This window comes from Schistocerca serialis, chromosome 1, assembly GCF_023864345.2.
Source record: "Schistocerca serialis cubense isolate TAMUIC-IGC-003099 chromosome 1, iqSchSeri2.2, whole genome shotgun sequence".
NCBI classification, from domain to species: Eukaryota; Metazoa; Arthropoda; class Insecta; order Orthoptera; family Acrididae; genus Schistocerca; species Schistocerca serialis.
In genome coordinates, this window is record NC_064638.1 from 919,026,906 (window position 1) to 919,047,572 (window position 20,667).

Genomic DNA, 20,667 nt, shown 5'->3' on the forward strand with positions numbered 1-20,667 from the left:
CAAACACCCTGTCATCTTGAGGCAGGCACAGAGGAGGTCATTCTGTTGGAGGTACCTTATTATGTTTGAGCTCAGAATATCTTCTAAGATTCTCCAACCAATTGATGTCAAGGATATTGGACAGTAGTTTTGTGCATCACTTCCACTACCCTTCTTGTAGACAGATATGACTTGTGCTTTTTTCCAAGAACTGGGCACAGTTTCTTGTTGGAGGAATCTTAGTTAGAACAGGGGCTTACTCAGCCACAAATTCAGTATAGAATCTGACAGGGATTCTATCAGGTCATGGAGCTTTGATCAATTTTAGTGACTTCAGCTGTTCTTCAACACCTCTGACACTCATGCTTATTCCACTCATCTTTTTAGTGGTATGAGGATTAAATCTGGCAATTTTCCTGCATAAATGAACATTTGACAACAGAGTTAAGCATTTCAGCTTTTGCTTCTCTACCCTCAATTTCAGTTCCTGTCTCATTCCCTACAGACTGGACACTAACTTTGGTGCCAGTAATAGCCTTACATTTGACCAGAATTCCTTTGGGTTTTATGAAAGATCATGGGACAATACTCTGCTACACTAGTTATTGAAGGCTTCATGCACATCTTTCTTGACAGCCAAATGTGTTTCATTCAGTGTCTCTCTTTCTATAGCCCTATGCTTTGTTTTACACCTATTATACAATAGTCTCTGTGTCTTTAGTACACAGTGACTGTGTGCCATGGAGATTCCCTCCAGTTATGAACTGTTCTGTTGGGTACGTATCTATCCAGTGCATAGTCCGTTATTCTTTTTAACTTGACCCATAGTTCCTCTACATGCTTCTGCCCTGTGCTGAAGTTTCATGTTGATCATGGAGATATGGCACAACTGATTTTTTTATCTAGTTTACTGAACATATATATCTTTTTGCTTGTTTTAGTTCTCCTTTGTACTATGGTAATCACTGTTGCCACAACCAAGTCATGTTCAGTGAAACCATTTTTGATGTGGATATCCTCAAAGAGGTCAGGTCTGTTTGGTGCCATTAGATCCAATATATTTCCCTCATGTGTGGGGTTCTGAACTATCTGTTCTAGGTAGTTTTCAGAGAAGGCATTTAGTAACGTTTCACAGGATGCCATATCATGCCCACCACTAACGAAACTGTAATTTTCCCAATTGATTGTTGGATGACTATAAAGTCTCCATCAGTGATTACAGTATGATTTGGGAACTTAAATACAAGTGAACTGAAGTTTTACCAAAAGTTTTAGGTAGTATGAGGAGATGAGTACTGGCTGATAGAAGGAACACAAGAGCAACACCTCTGAGAATCTTGAAGTGAGACCCACATGGTAAAATTATTATTAGGCAAATGTGTTTTGTGGCTTGTCCTTTACTGAGGTGAAAGTAGCCTATCAGTCAGGAAAGTAGCACTGTAAAACATTTGTTTGTGCACACATGCATATACTCGCAATACTGCCCCCTCTCATCCTTCCCACTGAACACACACACACACACACACACACACACACACACACAGAGAGAGAGAGAGAGAGAGAGAGAGAGAGACATGTGCATACAAGCAAAGGCTGCTCTGCCACTGAGTTTGTATGAAACACCTTTATTGTGAAATAACATGCTTACACATTTTTTCTAATGTTTACACAGATATAATTAGAAGCTGTTAATATTTTTCTCTTGCACTATTAATTAATGGAACGTGTATGGCAAACATTCATAGTTCATCTTGTGGCTGTTTCATTTTAAGCTGTATTTGTGGTTCTTGGATACCAAGAGAGTCCCAGAACTCACGATTTCCAAGATCAGCACTTGAATCTGGAATAATACTTTTGCTGCTCGATATTCTGATGAAAGGAATGTTCTTGGAATCATGCTTAACAGTTGGCCATTTCAGATTCTTCACTGGGGCTGGATTTCTGTTCAGAGAGGTAACAAATTTAAAAAATGAGCTATCAAACATACACTGTTTTTATAAAGTATGCAGTCCTTAGCATATAAATTACACTCTATTTTAGAAAAATAAGAAAATAAAAATTACAAAACAAATGTTAGTTTCCATATGATATACAGATATCAGTATGCACTATATTAATTATGTATATGCAGTCAGACAGGGTTTACACTGACAGGACATACTGCCTACACTGCCTTCAGGGAACACAGTGTAGCAATAGTGTAAATGAAACTCTTTTATTATGCATCTCAGACTTTGATTATGAAAATGTTTCATAGCTAGTTTTGACTTTTCAGAATGTCACCATTAGATGACCTGTCTAAAGAGAAATAAAAAGGTGAGTACTGAAATACTAGGGTAAAAATTACAAAGTCAAACAAACTTCTATTCACAGCTACACAGATTTGAATATGTTACAAAGTACAACTGAACAATCTAGCAGAGACCCTAAAATTGTAAACATTTGTGTGATCTGATTGTTTGAATTAAAGTACACAGTTAATAGTGCAATAGAATAAGTTGTAAGGTCAGTATTGCATCACATGGTCCTATGTTTCTCTGGAAATTAACCTGATCTTTCCCAAGGTTGGCTTCCCACAGTTTACCCAGTTGTCAGAATATAACTCATGTTACTACTCGCAACAATGATTTATTAATCTGATGGTTTAGTAATATTGATAGCTGTCAGCAAAAGCCATCTTCAAAATTGGAATTATTAGATTCTGTGTGAAGTTCGAGCGTATTTTGCCTGTCTTGTATACCTTGCATACTAATTGGAGTAGTTTTGTCATGGATGGCTCTCTCAAGTATCTCAATAATTTTCTGGGGGAATGTCATCTCCTCCAGGGACCTGGTTTTGATTTTGGTATTTCAGTGCATATCTCTCATCCCATCTTCATCTACTTTCTCTTCCCTGTGCATAACATTGGCTTCAAGTTTGTTTCCACTGCATTGACTCTCTATATATTCCTTCCACCTTCCACCTTTCTTACTTTCATCAGCTAGCCACTTGAGCTCTGAGCTCTTGCTATTCATACAGCTGCTCCTCGTTTCTCCAACAGTTTCTTTAATTTTTCTAGAGGTGGCATCTATCTTAACAATTGTCATGGATGTTTCTACACTTTTCCATATGTCTTATAGCTATTTCTACTTTGCACTTCTTCTCAATATCATTTTTCAGATGCCTACATTTCCTTTTGCCTGCTTCACTTGCTGTGTTTTTGTATTTCCTTCTGTGATCAGTTAAATACAATATCTTGCAGATTATTTACAACAAACTTAGAGAGAGAATAAATATACAAATTTATTAAGTCTGTGATTGTACTCATCCTGACATTGAGATAAGCTGTGAAATCTGTCAGTCAAACACCACAAATGTGCCACTCACATTTTGGGTGCTGTATAGATTTCTGAATGATGATAGCATCTTAATAGGTCATCTTACAGTAGACAGAAAACTTGTGTTTCACAATAAAATTCCGTTCACCATGCAAATATATTGTTATTTTGCTTCATCAGCTTTGACAAATTAATTGTTGTCTTCAAAAGATTACAGAATTAGGGATGTTATAAATCTTTAGTGTATAAAATGCATGTTTGACTGTCAGCTGCTTTCATTTTAAACCCAAATGTCAGCTGGTTTCAATCAAGAACCATCTTCAAGGATAAGGGTTAAAATGGTTCAAGCCACAATTTCACATTTGTCATTGCTTAAATAATGTGTAGAGCATGTCATATACTGATATTCATGACATGCTCTATACAGTATTTAAGTTATGAGAAATGTAATATTGTGGCTGAACCATTTTAACCCTTATTCGTGAAGATGGTCCTTGACTGAAACCCATTGATGCTAAGGTTTATATTAAAAGCAGCTGATGGGCATGCATTTTATACATTACTTGACAGCTGTTGATAGTCACCTTCCAAAAATGTATAAATCTTTAGACCTTGGCTACACATATACATAAAGTCCAAAAATGTACATATTGTATGTGACTATTGTAAACATATATTGACAGAATAATAATTTACAGTAATGGAGTCATATCCATGTGTATGTCAAGCTGTTGTGTCAGCATGTGAAAAGTATACTAAGGTATGTTAGGAAGAAATATGATCCTTTTGTCAGAAAATTTCCAGGACATGCTTTCTTAAAAATAAAAGATTTCACGCACCAAGTAATGATCCTAACTCCTATCGAGTTAGTCTCCTTGGCTATCTATAAACAGATGCCAATGTTTCTGGAGGTGCTGGGAGCAAGCAGAGAAATTTTCAGCTGTGATGGTTGTAACCTCATTTGTAACAGCCCATTGGATGTCTGCAATATCTCAATGAAGCTTTCCTTCCAGTCACATTTTCACTCGCAGAAACAAGAAAAACTCACAAGATGAGAGGCTAGGCAAATGTGGTGGATATGGGATGGCAACAAAAGAATGTCTGGTCAGATACCGGTGCTCAGTAGCAGATAAAGCAGTGTGGGGTCTTGCATTGTCATGCAATAAGAAAAAGTCCTGAGGATGCACAAATCAGGACAGTGACACTGCACTGCCAGTCACAAACATTTCAAGTCTTTGATGTAAAGTGTTTGGTTCACTGTTCAACCTGGAGGAATATACTTATGAGGACCTAATCTTTTACCCTCAAAGAATGTGGTCAAAATTGTCTTTGTTCTCAAATGTTGTCATTTGACTTTTTTTGAGACTTGGGATCCAGGACTCTGCCATTCAGCACTTTGACACTTTGGGGGAGAGTCATACTGGTAGCATCAACTTTCATCCCCAACAATAATCTTTGACAGAAATGAGAGATTATGTCTGGCTCTATCCAGCAGTTCAGCAGAACTTCTTTGTCTTTCCTCTTTCTATTTGTCAATTAGTGTGTGAGGAACGAGTTTTGCATTAAGTTTCTATTTCCCTAAATCTTCTTGTAAAATCCTATGACATAAATCATAATCGAAAATAACTTCTTCTGATATCTCATGCACAGTTACATAACGGTCTTCTTGCAGTAACTGGCTTAAGCACTGCAGGCTTGCATCAGTATGTGCTGTGACTGCTTACCAGCTCTGTGATCATCTTTCACTGAGAATCTCTGTCTTCATGAAACCATTTGTGCCATTCAAAAACATGACTTCTTGAAAGTTCCTCAGCTGCATATGCTTGCTGAATCACTACCCATGTTTCACTAGAGATTTTCCTGAGCTTAATGTAGATCTTAATGTTCATTCTTTGCTAACAATCATCAGCCATTGTGTCATCTTAACTAATTTGCTGAACAAGCTAAGCACAGCTCTGGCACCTAGTGAGTTTGCATGAAAACATGGCCAAGGTCATTTAAAAGATGCACACATACCAGGTAACATAAAAAAAAAAACGTTTGTTCTTTTTTATTATTGCAAACTCAGAAAAAAAACCTGTCCTGGAACTTTTCTGACAAAGGGAGTGTAATACATCTGAGAAAAACAGGGCACATATTTCTAATATTTCTAGGGAATGGGCTAATTTCCACATTTTATAAGAGATGCTATTCAATCAAAATAGAGTCTGCTTTTTAATGCAAGTTGATCAAAATCCTCTAAAGCAGTCAACACAGTTTCTTTTAAAGAACAGTGCCTTCTGCAAAATCTCATTCATAAATATGTGCCATTTATGAAGAAATGTGTGTCTTTCTTGATTAATAATGAGCTTTAACAACTATATATTAAGGAAGGCTCTGTTAACTGTAAAGCTAATCTGTCACATTCAAAACTTAGTAAATTATTACATGCCACACAATTTGACATTATTTTAAGAGGCATTTATGAGTGGTTAATTGTAGAGCAAGAGCTGTTCATTCAATTACATCATGAAAAACTTAAAAGCTTGAATATGCTCCAAAAGTCATTGTTATAAAAAGAAACCGATTTACAGTTCTCCTTGCTTTCCTTTCTATGAGTGTGTTACTAACAATATGAACATGTCCTTTGATGCAGCAGAACTTGACATTTTAAATAAAGGCCTTTAATATAACATGAAAGTTTCTCTAGGTCAAAATATTGCCCTGAGCTGATTATTGATGTGAAAATTGCCAATGGTACTGCCAAACTTGACAGATGTGAATAATGTAAGTTTAGGTTGTAAGGTTAATAAGATAATAAGAAAAGAAACTAAAAAGAAAAATAGTTATCTTCTTACAGTAAAGTCTATTAAAAGAAACTTGAAGAAGAAAATGCTCTCATCATAAAATCAGGTGAAGGCAATTCTTCTGTTATCTTGTACAAAAAGACAATGTAAATAAAACATTAGAATTCTTTCCTGATAACAATATTCGTACCATTAGCAAGGAGCCCACTACTAACTTCACCAAATAGCTTAAAGAGGCTTTTGATTTCAGTAATTCTCTCTTTCCTCCCAAAGACTGTGTTAGATTACAAAGCATAAATCCTAAGACACCAACTTTATGTTTACAAGTTAAGATTCATAATAATATTTGGTCTATTCATCCAATCATTAATGGAATTGGTAGCCTGGTGTCCAAGAAATTACTGGTCATTTTCATGAAATACTATACATACACAACATCATTATCTGTGAAAAATAGGGGAGGATTATTAACTCCTTAAAAAATGTCACTTTTCATCCTGGCCATATACTTGCATCATTTGATACTACACATTCTACCCCAATATTCCTGTAGACAAAACAACCCATATTATTGAAAACAATTTCAGTATGTACAAGAAATTGAATTCAAATTAAATTAAAGAATTTATATGATTTTTAAGAATCATTCTAAAGTGCAAATACTTCAGTTCCAATGGTCAGCTACAAAGACCATGCTATGGGGAAGTGCCTTGCTGGATTTCTAGCAGCCATCTTCATTAGTAAATTTGAAATACATTTTTTTAATTCCCAACTCATCTAGACAATAGCATTTCTTTCTATGGAAAATATGTTGATGATACCATCAATCTATTAAAAGGAGATGTGAAGGGCATTAAATTACTTAGTTAGTCACTGAACTGTTTTCACACTAAAATTGAATTTACGTATGAAATAGAAAATCAGCATAATGAAGTTAGTTTCCTAGACCAGAAAAAATGTTTAGTAGGTGGTAAAATTAACTTCAACATTTACAGGAAACCTCCACAATGGATAACATCATAATACCTCTTCTTGCTAACTCTTTAAGTGCTATTTGGCATTCTTTCACACAATGATCAACTGTATTATTGAGGTTCCCCTAGCCCCCTCTACTATTTTTACTCAAGATTTGTACAAAAACTTTATAAAAATAAAACTAACAAGAATATATATTCCTCTACACTCAATAAAATGGCCTTATTGCCAAGAAATACACTACAATCTTCCTCTTCACCTTTCTTTGTGCCATGGTTGCCCACACAAGACTAGGTTCTGACATTACATATACCTCATGAACACTATAAGATTCATGCCAGCCAAGCAATACAGAAAGTAATACTCTTGTGGTATGTCTCGTTGGCAAAAATGGTAACATTTGGTGTAAGCAGAGACAGACACAGTGTCATCAAGGACTGACAGACTGCAGCATCTTAACTCAATGTAAATTAGCAGAATAAATATTATAATCAAAAAGAATACACTGGAGGGAAAGAATAATATTTTAGTGGGCTTCAATCTGTGAAGATAAAGAAAATGAACAATTTAATAAAAAATATATAGATATATTTATTGATTGTTGTTGTTGTTGTGGTCTTCAGTCCTGAGACTGGTTTGATGCAGCTCTCCATGCTACTCTATCCTGTGCAAGCTTTTTCATCTCCCAGTACCTACTGCAACCTACATCCTTCTGAATCTGCTTAGTGTATTCATCTCTTGGTCTCCCTTTACGATTTTTACCCTCCACGCTGCCCTCCAATACTAAATTGGTGATCCCTTGATGCCTCAGAACATGTCCTACCAATCGATCCCTTCTTCCGGTCAAGTTGTGCCACAAACTTCTCTTCTCCCCAATCCTATTCAATACTTCCTCATTAGTTATGTGATCTACCCATCTAATCTTCATCATTCTTCTGTAGCACCACATTTCGAAAGCTTCTATTCTCTTCTTGTCCAAACTATTTATCGTCCATGTTTCACTTCCATACATGGCTACACTCCATACGAATGCTTTCAGAAATGACTTCCTGACACTTAAATCAATACTGGATGTTAACAAATTTCTCTTCTTCAGAAACGCTTTCCTTGCCATAGCCAGCCTACATTTTATATCCTCTCTACTTCGACCATCATCAGTTATTTTGCTCCCCAAATAGCAAAACTCCTTTACTACTTTAAGTGTCTCATTTCCTAATCTAATTCCCTCAGCATCACCCGACTTAATTAGACTACATTCCATTATCCTTGTTTTGCTTTTGTTGATGTTCATCTTATATCCTCCTTTCAAGACACTGTCCATTCCATTCAACTGCTCTTCCAAGTCCTTTGCTGTCTCTGACAGAATTACAATGTCATCGGCGAACCTCAAAGTTTTTATTTCTTCTCCATGAATTTTAATACCTACTCCGAATTTTTCTTTTGTTTCCTTTACTGCTTGCTCAATATACAGATTGAACAACATCGGGGAGAGGCTACAACCCTGTCTCACTCCTTTCCCAACCACTGCTTCCCTTTCATGCCCCTCGACTCTTATAACTGCCATCTGGTTTCTGTACAAATTGTAAATAGCCTTTCGCTCCCTGTATTTTACCCCTGCCACCTTTAGAATTTGAAAGAGAGTATTCCAGTCAACATTGTCAAAAGCTTTCTCTAAGTCTACAAATGCTAGAAACGTAGGTTTGCCTTTCCTTAATCTTTCTTCTAAGATAAGTCGTAAGGTCAGTATTGCCTCACGTGTTCCAGTGATTCTACGGAATCCAAACTGATCTTCCCCGAGGTTGGCTTCTACTAGTTTTTCCATTCGTCTGTAAAGAATTCGTGTTAGTATTTTGCAGCTGTGACTTATTAAGCTGATAGTTCGGTAATTTTCACATCTGTCAACACCTGCTTTCTTTGGGATTGGAATTATTATATTCTTTTTGAAGTCTGAGGGTATTTCGCCTGTTTCATACATCTTGCTCACCAGATGGTAGAGTTTTGTCAGGACTGGCTCTCCCACGGCCGTCAGTAGTTCCAATGGAATATTGTCTACTCCGGGGGCCTTGTTTTGACTCAGGTCTTTCAGTGCTCTGTCAAACTCTTCACGCAGTATCATATCTCCCATTTCATCTTCATCTACATCCTTTTCCATTTCCATAATATTGTCCTCAAGTACATTGCCCTTGTATAGACCCTCTATATACTCCTTCCATCTTTCTGCTTTCCCTTCTTTGCTTAGAACTGGGTTTCCATCTGAGCTCTTGTTATTCATACAAGTCGTTCTCTTATCTCCAAAGGTCTCTTTAATTTTTCTGTAGGCGGTATCTATCTTACCCCTAGTGAGATAGGCCTCTACATCCTTACATTTGTCGTCTAGCCATTCCTGCTTAGCCATTTTGCACTTCCTGTCGATCTCATTTTTGAGACGTTTGTATTCCTTTTTGCCTGTTTCACTTACTGCATTTTTATATTTTCTCCTTTCATCAATTAAATTCAGTATTTCTTCTGTTACCCAAGGATTTCTACTAGCCCTCGTCTTTTTACCTACTTGATCCTCTGCTGCCTTCACTACTTCATCCCTCAAAGCTACCCATTCTTCTTCTACTGTATTTATTTCCCCCATTCCTGTCAATTGCTCCCTTATGCTCTCCCTGAATCTCTGTACAACCTCTGGTTCTTTTAGTTTATCCAGGTCCCATCACCTTAAATTCCCACCTTTTTGCAGTTTCTTCAGTTTTAATCTTCAGGTCATAACCAATAGATTGTGGTCAGAGTCCACATCTGCCCCTGGAAATGTCTTACAATTTAAAACCTGGTTCCTAAATCTCTGTCTTACCATTATATAATCTATCTGATACCTTTTAGTATCTCCAGGGTTCTTCCATGTATACAACCTTCTTTCATGATTCTTAAACCAAGTGTTAGTTATGTTTATGTTGTGCTCTGTGCAAAATTCTACAAGGCGGCTTCCTCTTTCATTTCTGTTCCCCAATCCATATTCACCTACTATGTTTCCTTCTCTCCCTTTTCCTACACTCGAATTCCAGTCACCCATGGCTATTAAATTTTCGTCTCCCTTCACAATCTGAATAATTTCTTTTATTTCATCATACATTTCTTCAATTTCTTCGTCATCTGCAGAGCTAGTTGGCATATAAACTTGTACTACTGTAGTAGGTGTGGGCTTCATATCTATCTTGGCCACAATAATGCGTTCACTATGCTGTTTGTAGTAGCTTACCCGCATTCCTATTTTCCTATTCATTATTAAACCTACTCCTGCATTACCCCTATTTGATTTTGTGTTTATAACCCTGTAGTCACCTGACCAGAAGTCTTGTTCCTCCTGCCACCGAACTTCACTAATTCCCACTATATCTAACTTCAACCTATCCATTTCCCTTTTTAAATTTTCTAACCTACCTGCCCGATTAAGGGATCTGACATTCCACGCTCCGATCCGTAGAACGCCAGTTTTCTTTCTCCTGATAACGACATCCTCTTGAGCAGTCCCCGCCCGGAGATCCGAATGGGGGACTATTTTACCTCCGGAATATTTTACCCAAGAGGACGTCATCATCATGTAATCATACAGTAAAGCTGCATGCCCTCGGGAAAAATTACGGCTGTAGTTTCCCCTTGCTTTCAGCCGTTCGCAGTACCATCACAGCAAGGCCGTTTTGGTTATTGTTACTAGGCCAGATCAGTCAATCATCCAGACTGTTGCCCTTGCAACTACTGAAAAGGCTGCTGCCCCTCTTCAGGAACCACACGTTTGTCTGGCCTCTCAACAGATACCCCTCCGTTGTGGTTGCACCTACGGTACGGCTATCTGTATCGCTGAGGCACGCAAGCCTCCCCACCAACGGCAAGGTCCATGGTTCATGGGGGGGATTTATTGATTATTAATACAAAATAAAAATACAGTAGTTACTTTCGTAGACTTCAAGAAGGCCTACGACTCAGTTGACAGACAAACACTATTCCAGATACTTTATGAATCAGGGATAGATGAAAACACCAGATGACTTGTTGAACAAACGCTCACAGATACAACATCAAGAATTAAGTTTCAAGGCGAAATTTCTGAACCATTCAAAATCAAAACAGGAGTTCGACAAGGTGACGGACTGTCCCCAATTCTCTTTAACTTGGTTTTAGATAAAGTAGTAAAAACATGGGAAAACACATTAGAAAACAGAGGCACAAAGGGTATAAGCATGGGCCAAGGAAAGAACAAATTTGAAGTAAAATGTTTAGCCTTTGCGGATGATAGGCATTGATAACTGAAAACCGAACAGACGCAACAGTTATGCTTGATATGTTACACGAGATTACTAAAAAGACTGGGCTAAAAATATTGTACGAAAATACCGAGTATATAGAACACAAACATAATACAGAAAAGTTTATGAAAACAAAGTATGGAAAAATTAAAAGAGTTAATAGATTCAAATACCTGGGGGAGTGGATCCAAGCCAATGGACTGGATAACACAACAAATAAAGAAAGAATAAAAAAGTTGGAATTTGCATATAAATTAACACAAAACTACTACAATAAGAAATCAATATCCATACAAGCAAAGCTTAAACATTATAATTCAGTTATTAGGACACAAGCAACATATGGATCAGAGTGCCTAACATTGAATAAGAAAGGCGAATTAAGAGAACTAGTAAAAAGAGAGAGAAAAATATTAAGAAAAATTCTAGGTCCTGAGAAAAACAAGGAAAACAGGTGGATTAAAAGGAGAAATGAAGACCTATACAAAAATACAGAAAAGATCACAGATACAATGAGGAAGAGACGGCTAAAATTTTATGGACATTTAAAAAGAATGGAAGAAACATGAATTACAAAGAAAATTTTTAATTACATTAGTAAGCTGAAAAACACCGTAGGATGGATAGAAGCAGTAAAGAAAGACGCCAACAAAATAGGTGCTACAGAAGAAATAATACGTGAAGGAATAACTTTAGGCTACTTATAGAAAACGCAAACTATGAAGAAGATGCGCCAAAACCTCGACCCAAGAGAGTGTGGACAGATGAGCAGAGATGAGCAGTTGGCGAGAAAATGAAGAAGTACTGGGAAGAACGGAAGAAAAAGAAACACCATAAGTCTTAAGTTGTATGCGGTCCATAGCTGGCCAAATTCATAATTAAAAAAAAAAAATTGATTATTAATGTAGAATGGATGAAGGTCTACATTTTGCGTTCCTATCTGGTGTAATATTATGAAGGAGGTATGTAATTATCAGTAGTAATTGAGTTTTAAAGAAAATATAAAAGAAGGAATTGAATAATGGTGTTTACATAAAACACACTCCTTCCTTATAGTGTTTGGTATGCAACTGATTTGCACAGTATAGTTTGGAGAAATACCCTTCTGGAATTATTTTATGTTATGCTCTTGCAACCATTATTTAAGAAACAAATGGTAATATCCATTAGCACTGGTCACAAAGATAATTTGTTTCAGATGAAGGTAGTATTACAACATGCCACTGCTCTGTTTTCTTTATTCCTAGGAGTAAAATCTTTCAACTTTATATGAAAAACAACCTTTCCACATTGCACATTCATGTGACTTAGAAGACACTCCAACCTGGAGTTGAGCCATAAACGTGAAATTACAAGAACTGGTTTCACAATATCATCAAATGTCATTCACAACTCAGATGTAGTTACTTTAATAAATGAAATAAGAGTCCAGTTAAATAATGATGCATTCATCCACCAAAAGGCAAGTGGTTTATTAATCAGCACTAGTTTTCTTTCTACTGAGCCTATCACTGTGCACAATGTAGCCAGCTTTAGCTTCTATAATATTCTGTTCCTTGTTGCATAGGAAATATGTCAAAATTATAAATCTGCATGGCAGTTTGTGAGAACTCCAAATGGAACTTACATTCTCTAACTGAATACTTGAAGGAGTACTTAATGGAAGCACAAGAAATCAAAAGTATAGTGCTCCCACAATTTAAACTAATAGACAATCTTTCAAGAAAAAATTAAAAAAGTGGGGATAGTTTCATATTTGCAAGGGAATGCATTGCAGCCCATCCACTCCAAATATTCTGTTCTTATAGTGTTGAAAAGGATATATGATTACCTGGGATTCAACTTACTGACCTCAATTTACTCTTAATAACTGTTTATAGATCACCCTCGGGTAACATACGGTCATTCTTTAAAAACTTTACTTCCATTCGTGAAACTCTAACAAAGAGAAGCATTCCAAATATCTTACTCTGTGGCGATTTTAATACTGACTTGTTGAATGATGGCAGCACCCAGACAACCTTTATAAATTTGATGAATTCTTTCAACCTTCATTTGAAATTAAAATCTGCAACTAGAACCATATCCCATAGTAGTAGCTGTATTGACCAAGTAGCCACTAATATAGAATGTGTTGCAAACTCTGTACACTTAGGGTTCTCAGACCACAATGCTATAATTATAAATGCAAAGTTACCATGTAGGGATGCCTTATTCAAAAAGTAGTAAGAAAAAGCAGAAACATTTCAGAAAACAATATTCTAAATTTTATATCCCGCACAGTAAAGCAGACTGGCATACAGTCTTCCAGTCACAAACAGTAGGTGATAAGCATGAAGCCTTCGTAAATATTTTCTTTTATTACTTCAATTACCATTTCCTTTTAAAACTGAAAAAAAGTTGTTCCTGGTTATTCCAGAAAGTGGATCACTTCAGACATTATTACTTCCTCCAAAAGAAAGAGGCAGCTTTTCTCGCTGAGCAAAACGAACATTGGCAGGAGTGTTCAGTTTAAGAAATACATAAAAAGACATTCAGAAATGTTGTCAAGGCAGCAGAAAACTTCGTTATGACATACTTCTGAAAAACTCAACTAACAAAAATAAATGCGTTTGGCAGATATTTAACACTAATACAGGTAGGACTAAAAACATTACAAATAGCAGTAACCCAGAAATAAATGGAAGATTGATTACTAGCAAAAAGAAATGGCTCATGAATTTAACTTCTTCTTCTCAAATTCTGTTGAAAACCTTACTAGTCACTTAAAGAATAACCCTATGCCAGCCTCTCTTTCGAGCAACCCTACTGCTTCACTATTCTTTTCACCAACCTCAGAAGCATAAATCGAAAATCGGCCAAAAAATAAAAAAGGTTCCTTCTTCTGACCAGGATGAAATCCCTTGTTTCCTTGTTCACAGATTTTCAAGTATAATACATAAGCCTCTTTGACATATCATTAATTCTTCATTTATGGAAGGCATATTCACTAAATTACTTACCATAGCAAAAATTATACTGATACACAAAAAATACTATAAACAATATCCCAATAATTATCAGCCTATGGCAGTCCTCTCTGTGTTTAGTATATTTGTAGTGGCTGATAGACTAAAAGCATTTCTGAATAGGTATAGTATCCTCTCTCCAGCTCAATAAGGATTCCAGGAGGGGAAAATAACAATAGATGGTGTTTATAAATTTCTAGATACCACTCTCACGCTTGAAGACAAGAATTAGCCAGTTGCGTTGTTGTACCTTCATCTTACAGAGGCATTCTATATAGTAGACCACAGAATACCATTACAAAAACTATATAACTACCTACAATTGGTTTGTAAGCTACCTACTGAACAGAAAGCAGTAGGTGCAGTTATGTGAGGTCGCCCCTTCAGGAAAATCCGCAGTTTCATGTTCTGATACGCAAACTCTAAAACATGGTGTTCCTCATGGATCAGTTTTAGGCCTCATCCTATTTCTCCTGTTTATTAATGACCTTCCTCTTCACTATTGACTTGAAACACCTTCCTTTTTGCCAATGACACTGATAGCTGACTCAAATGAACACAATGAAGCCGCAGACAACCAATGTACAGCTCTACTAGATTCATGGCTTGCAGCTAATAGACTATTCCTTAATGCAAAAATGACTGTAGGCCTAATATTTCATAAAGTCCAGAACAGAAATCCCATTGTCCCAACTATACAAATAGGTGGAAATAGTATTGAACTGGAAAGTGTAACTAAATTCCTTGGAATGCCTCTGACACTCTACGCTGGAAAAGGCACACTGACAGCATAGCTACCAAGCTAAGTAAAGTATGTTTTATGCTTCTGTCAGTCAGGGAAGTGACAAGTATAAATATGCAAACATCAGTGTACCATGCTCTTTTTCACTCAGTTGTATTCTGGGGCCACAGTTCTGAGTCCAAAAGAAAGCTGTCAGTATAAAAATTATTTAAAAAGCAGAGAGACTTGTGTAAACAACTATTCCAAAAACTAGGTATTCTTCCACTTCCATGCCAGTACATTTTGGAGACACTAAGTTTTACCAAGCCAAATATTGGCAGCCTGAAGCAGAATTGGGACTGTCACCAGCCCGACACTAGAGGGAAATAAATGTTGACACAGTTTCCCCATTCTACCAAATTATTAGCTGATAGTGTAAAATGCATGGGGATTAAACTTTACAATCATCTACCACTAAACATAAAAAAACATAAACAATACAGCACATTTAAAAAGAATGCCTAAATTGATATTATTGAAATACTCCTTTTATAACTTACATGAATATTTTGTATGTGATTTTTCTACGTAATATATTTGCACACTTATCTTTCTGTATCATAATTTATCTTCAAAATGTAAATTTCATACCGACTAATAAAAATTGATCTTCTTGTATGTACCTATTATATTTATCTAGTAAATCTTAAACATTGTATAAATTATGTAATGCTTTCCTGTACTTAACTTGATTTTAAATGTATTCACAAATTTTAATATTAATTAGGCCTTGTTGACCTGAATTTTGGACAACTTGTGAGTATACTAATACTATATCCTGTAATTTATAACTATCATAGAATTGTGTACATGTAGGTGTATTTAATTAAGTGTAATGTATTTTTTAAATGTTTAACTACTATAATGACTTGTCCCATATCATATAATGCTCTCTGTAAGCAGAATGATGCAGTGGATCAGTAAAGAATAAATGAATGAATGAATGAATGAAGGGGGTAGCCAACAGAATGATACAAACACCAATAACTAATTAAGCAATAGAGTGCCCATCTAAAACCAAGATTATTTGCTGCCTAGGTATTCATATTTATTACCAAGATGTCTTCACTACTAAATGTATATGACTAGACACATGATAAATAAAAATATTTTATTTTTGTTTCTTTTTAGAGTGTTATTTTTCAAACAAATTCATGTGTAAGTTTCTCTCACTGAAACCATTGTCTGTATTTTGGACATACCAAGAACATTTTCAGAAAGATGCAACATTCAGACTCACCCAGTTTTGCTAAAATTAATGCACATATCCAGCATAATATTCATCATCTTTCTATCTTCTTTAGTTTCAAGTGGTGTCAAGCCAAATATGTCATTGACATTCATAATATAAGCTGTGTCATCTGCATGAGATACTCCTAATAACAAGAAATTGAAATAGGGATTACAAATGTAAAATTTGTGAACATAATGTTACAAATTACTTTGTAAATGTCATTTATGAACAATTAATTATTTCTGCTGATAGCATGTTTTAATGGCAATAAAATTTGCTTTGAAGAAGATGGATACAGCCACTTACCAAGGTTAACATCAGTTTCTGCCATACTTTCTGAGAAACTATATTTGCCACGGTACCCAAATACATAGAAATAAACAGGTGACTTATTGATACTAGCCTGCAGTCTTGCTGCACGTTCAACTTCTACCACAAAAATTCGATCGCCAAATAACTGAAAATTTAAAAAAAAACAATATACATTACATGACACATACACCACCTGAGCCACATATAAAGATACTCATAGTTCAAGTCTGGGAAAACCAACCAAAACTTAAAACATTCGATTCTCTTGTGTATTACGTAACTTAATCTATATGAAACATGAAATGATGTATAAATAGTTGTAAGAGTGAATTATTCTAGAACAGGTTGAAAAACAAATACAATTTGGGAAATATCAGATGAAGTAATTGTTCCAAAGTGAAATTAGAGATGAAGAACTGCATTTATCTGTTCAAGAAGTATAGATACAAAAATGTTGCCCACTATTAATTCAGAAAGGTTAACCTAAAAGAAAACATACTTTTTTAGTATTTCCGTCTACTTTCTTTGTAGCCATATGGAATTATCTTTTGGGAGAGACAGCTAACGTTTAGAAAGCATTTGTTTGGAAAAAAATGCCTTGAAATAAAAAGTACCCTATGTTTCACATTTCACAGTGTCTCCCAAAGAGAAGATTCTCAAAGTCTGCCTTGGAACAGAGTAGAGAACATAGAGTACAATCAAAGTTATTGATCATGTAACATAGCATTAACACAGCAAGCAAGACTTTCATTACAAGTGTGTTGGGTCACTGCCATCTGTATTACAGGTTCGCAACATTTGGAATGGTGGGAAAGTATGCTGAGTCACTGCTTTAATGAGAGTTAGTTAGTTGGTTGCGTGTTCCATTGATCAATTGCACGGTACAGTAGCTGATATGTTGTGGAATGTGTCAAGTGCACAAGAAATGGACATATGAAACAAATTTTTTTAAAGATTAATATTTCTATTATTTACCCCATTCCCTTAAATGGCACAAAATGCATATACTATATTTATAGATTTATTTATTTTCAAAAATCTTTGAAAAGGTTATGTTCAAGCATCTACTTAAACATCTTAGTGAAAATAACATACTGTCAAAGTCACAGTTTGGGTTTCTTAAGGGTTCTAATATTGAGAAGGTTATTTACACTTACAGTGAAAATGTCCTTAATTGATCAGACAAGAAATTAGAGGCAACTGGCATATTCTGTGACCTGTCAAAGGCTTTTAACTGTGTGAATCACAGCATTCTTTTAAGTAAATTAAAATATTATGGTATCACTGGTAGTGCTGCAAAGTGGTTTCAGTCATATCTTACTAATAGAAAACAAAGGGCATCATTACGTAACACTTCAGCAGAATGCAGTCAGACATCATCTGACTGGGAAGAAATTACATATGATGCTCCCCAAGGTTCCATAGTATGTCCACTACTTTTTCTTGTGTATATTAATGACGTGTCATCTGTTACATTACCAGATGCCACGTTTGTCTTATTTGCAGATGATCCAAACATTGCAATAAATAGTAAATCAAATATAAATTTAGAAAGGGCAGCTAATCAAATTTTTACTGACATTAATAAGTGGTTCATAGCCAATTCACTGTCATTAAACTTTGAAAAGACCCACTATATGCAGTTCAGTACTTCCAGGAGATTTCCTTCTAGTGTGTGCATAAAATATGATGACATGGAAATAGGAGAAGTTGAGAGTGTAAAATTCTTGGGATTACAACTTGATAATAAACTCAATTGGGAGTGACATACTAACGAACTGCTAAAGCGCCTAAACACGTCTGTGTTTGCAATGCGAACGATGTCAGACATAGGCGATATAAACATAAAAAACTGGCATATTTTGCTTATTTTCACTCCATTATGTCATATGGTATCATCTTTTGGGATAACTCTACAAATCGAGAAAAAATTTTTAGAGTACAGAAGTGTATAATAAGAGTAATGTGTAGTGTAAATCCAAGAACATCACGTCAAAACCTATTCAAAGAATTGGGCATACTAACCACAGCTTCTCAGTATATTTATTCCTTAATGAAGTTTGTTGTAAATAATACATATCTTTTTCCAACTAACTGCTTAGTACACAGTATCAATACTAGGAATAAAAACAATATACATAAAGATTTTAAATCACTTACTCTTGCTCAGAAAGTAGTCCAGTATTCAGCAACACATATTTACAATAAGTTACCAGCAACCATTAAGAGTTTAGTTTCAGACAAGGCACAATTTAAACATAATTTAAAAGAATTTTTGGTGGCCAATTCCTTCTATTCCATCCATGAATTTCTCAACAAGTGCAGTAGATCATTTTAATGAAAATTTATTATACTTTAATTTTTGACAATACTTGGTTGTAACAGCCAAGTAACTACCTACTGTGTGAGTGATGGATGTATGGAAAGCAGATGTAAGTCTTAAGTCTGTAAATAGTGGAAGTTTAATTTTTAATCTTGTAAATAATTTCACTGTTCTTAACTGAGGATCATTGAAATGAATAATTTACTTTAATTTTTGACAATACTTGGTTGTAATGACCAAGTAGCTAGCTACTGTGTGATTTAATGAAAGCAGATGTAAGTATTAAACCTGTAAATATTAGAAGTTTAATTTTAATTCATGTACATAATTTTACTGTTCATTGACTGAGGATAATTAAAATTAATGAAACTCAAGTTTTTCAAGTTACATTTTTGTAATGTGTTCGTTTATCTGACACGTTACACACCCAGGAGGATCTCCTCTTATGTGGGTCTATGGAACGAGTAATTAATCTAATCTGATCTTATCTAATATTTCACATGAAATAAGCTAATCTGAACTAGGAATAGTCTTAGGTTTATTTATTTATTTTATTTTTTTTTTAATTTTATTTTGATCCAACATGAACTGATTACAAAAAAAGGTTTTTTTTTGTTCCAGTCTTCTGGATAAGGCAGAGCCTTACTTACTAGGGTTACATATTATTGGCTGGCACTTTTATCTACACAACTTTTTCTAAATTTAGTTGAGAGAACAGAGTTACATATATGGACTATACATAAAAAAATGGTTATTGCCATATTTAGATTAAGGAATCTACAGTTTGTAACACAGTATTCATATCTGACATTCAAATATTTACAGTTTGTGACACAGTCTAAGACCTGAGATTACATATATTTTTAGATAGATGGTCTTCCATCATACGAGTGTACTAAATCTAGAAACTCGTCTATTGAATATACAGAATTGTTTAGGAGCCATAATTTTAATTTCATTTTTAGTTTTGTAATGGGCAATTTGGAGATATTAGGATGGAAGCAATTCAGTAGTTTTATGCCTGCATAGTGAGGGCTTTTCTCATAAAGTGTTGTTCTATGAGAGATGATGTGGGGTCTCTCTCTACCTCTAGTGTTGTGATCGTGTATTTCTTTATTAAGTGTTTTGTTACTGTTTACTGCCATAATGATTATCTTCAGCACATACAGGTTATGAACAGTTAGTATTTTAAATTCTTTAAACAGATTTCTACAGGACTCCCTGGCACATTTCTTTCCCATAATTCTAAGTACCTTCTTTTGTAAGGTAAGTACACTTTTCATATTACCTTTACTGCTGGATCCCCATACCTCTATCTCATAACTTAGATGGGATTAAAATAGTGCAAAATATATTTGCCTCAGAGTGGTGATGTTGCAAAAAGGTGTCAGTTTTCTTAGGACATATATGGTAGTACATAGCTTTTTGCAAATATCATTCACATGATCAGACCAGTTTAACTCTGCATCTAGTGTCAGGCCAAGAAATTTGGTCAAGTATTGTTTTTTAATGTATTCGTCACCCATTAAGATTTGGTTTTCATGAGTTTTTTTCCTCCCAAGATCAAATTCAATATAGACAGATTTATTATTGTTTAATTTTAGTTTGTTTTCATTAAAATACTGCAGAATTAAGCCTGCTGCAGTGGATTCCACTTCGAGCTGTG

General features: G+C 35.2%; 1 protein-coding gene across 2 annotated transcripts in view; it reads right to left on the minus strand.

Annotated features, from left to right (window-relative positions):
* Nucleotides 1-1,605: 1,605 nt before the first annotated feature.
* The window catches only part of LOC126412333 (venom carboxylesterase-6-like), a 237,306-nt gene continuing 218,244 nt past the window's right edge, over nucleotides 1,606-20,667 (minus strand). For both annotated transcript variants that reach the window (XM_050081872.1, XM_050081861.1), the window contains exons 8-10: nucleotides 16,673-16,823; nucleotides 16,373-16,508; nucleotides 1,606-1,920 (exon numbers count right to left, since the gene is read on the minus strand). In XM_050081872.1, the coding sequence (XP_049937829.1) occupies nucleotides 1,719-1,920; nucleotides 16,373-16,508; nucleotides 16,673-16,823 (489 nt within the window). In that variant the 3' untranslated portion in view covers nucleotides 1,606-1,718. The remainder of the gene's footprint in view (nucleotides 1,921-16,372; nucleotides 16,509-16,672; nucleotides 16,824-20,667) is intronic.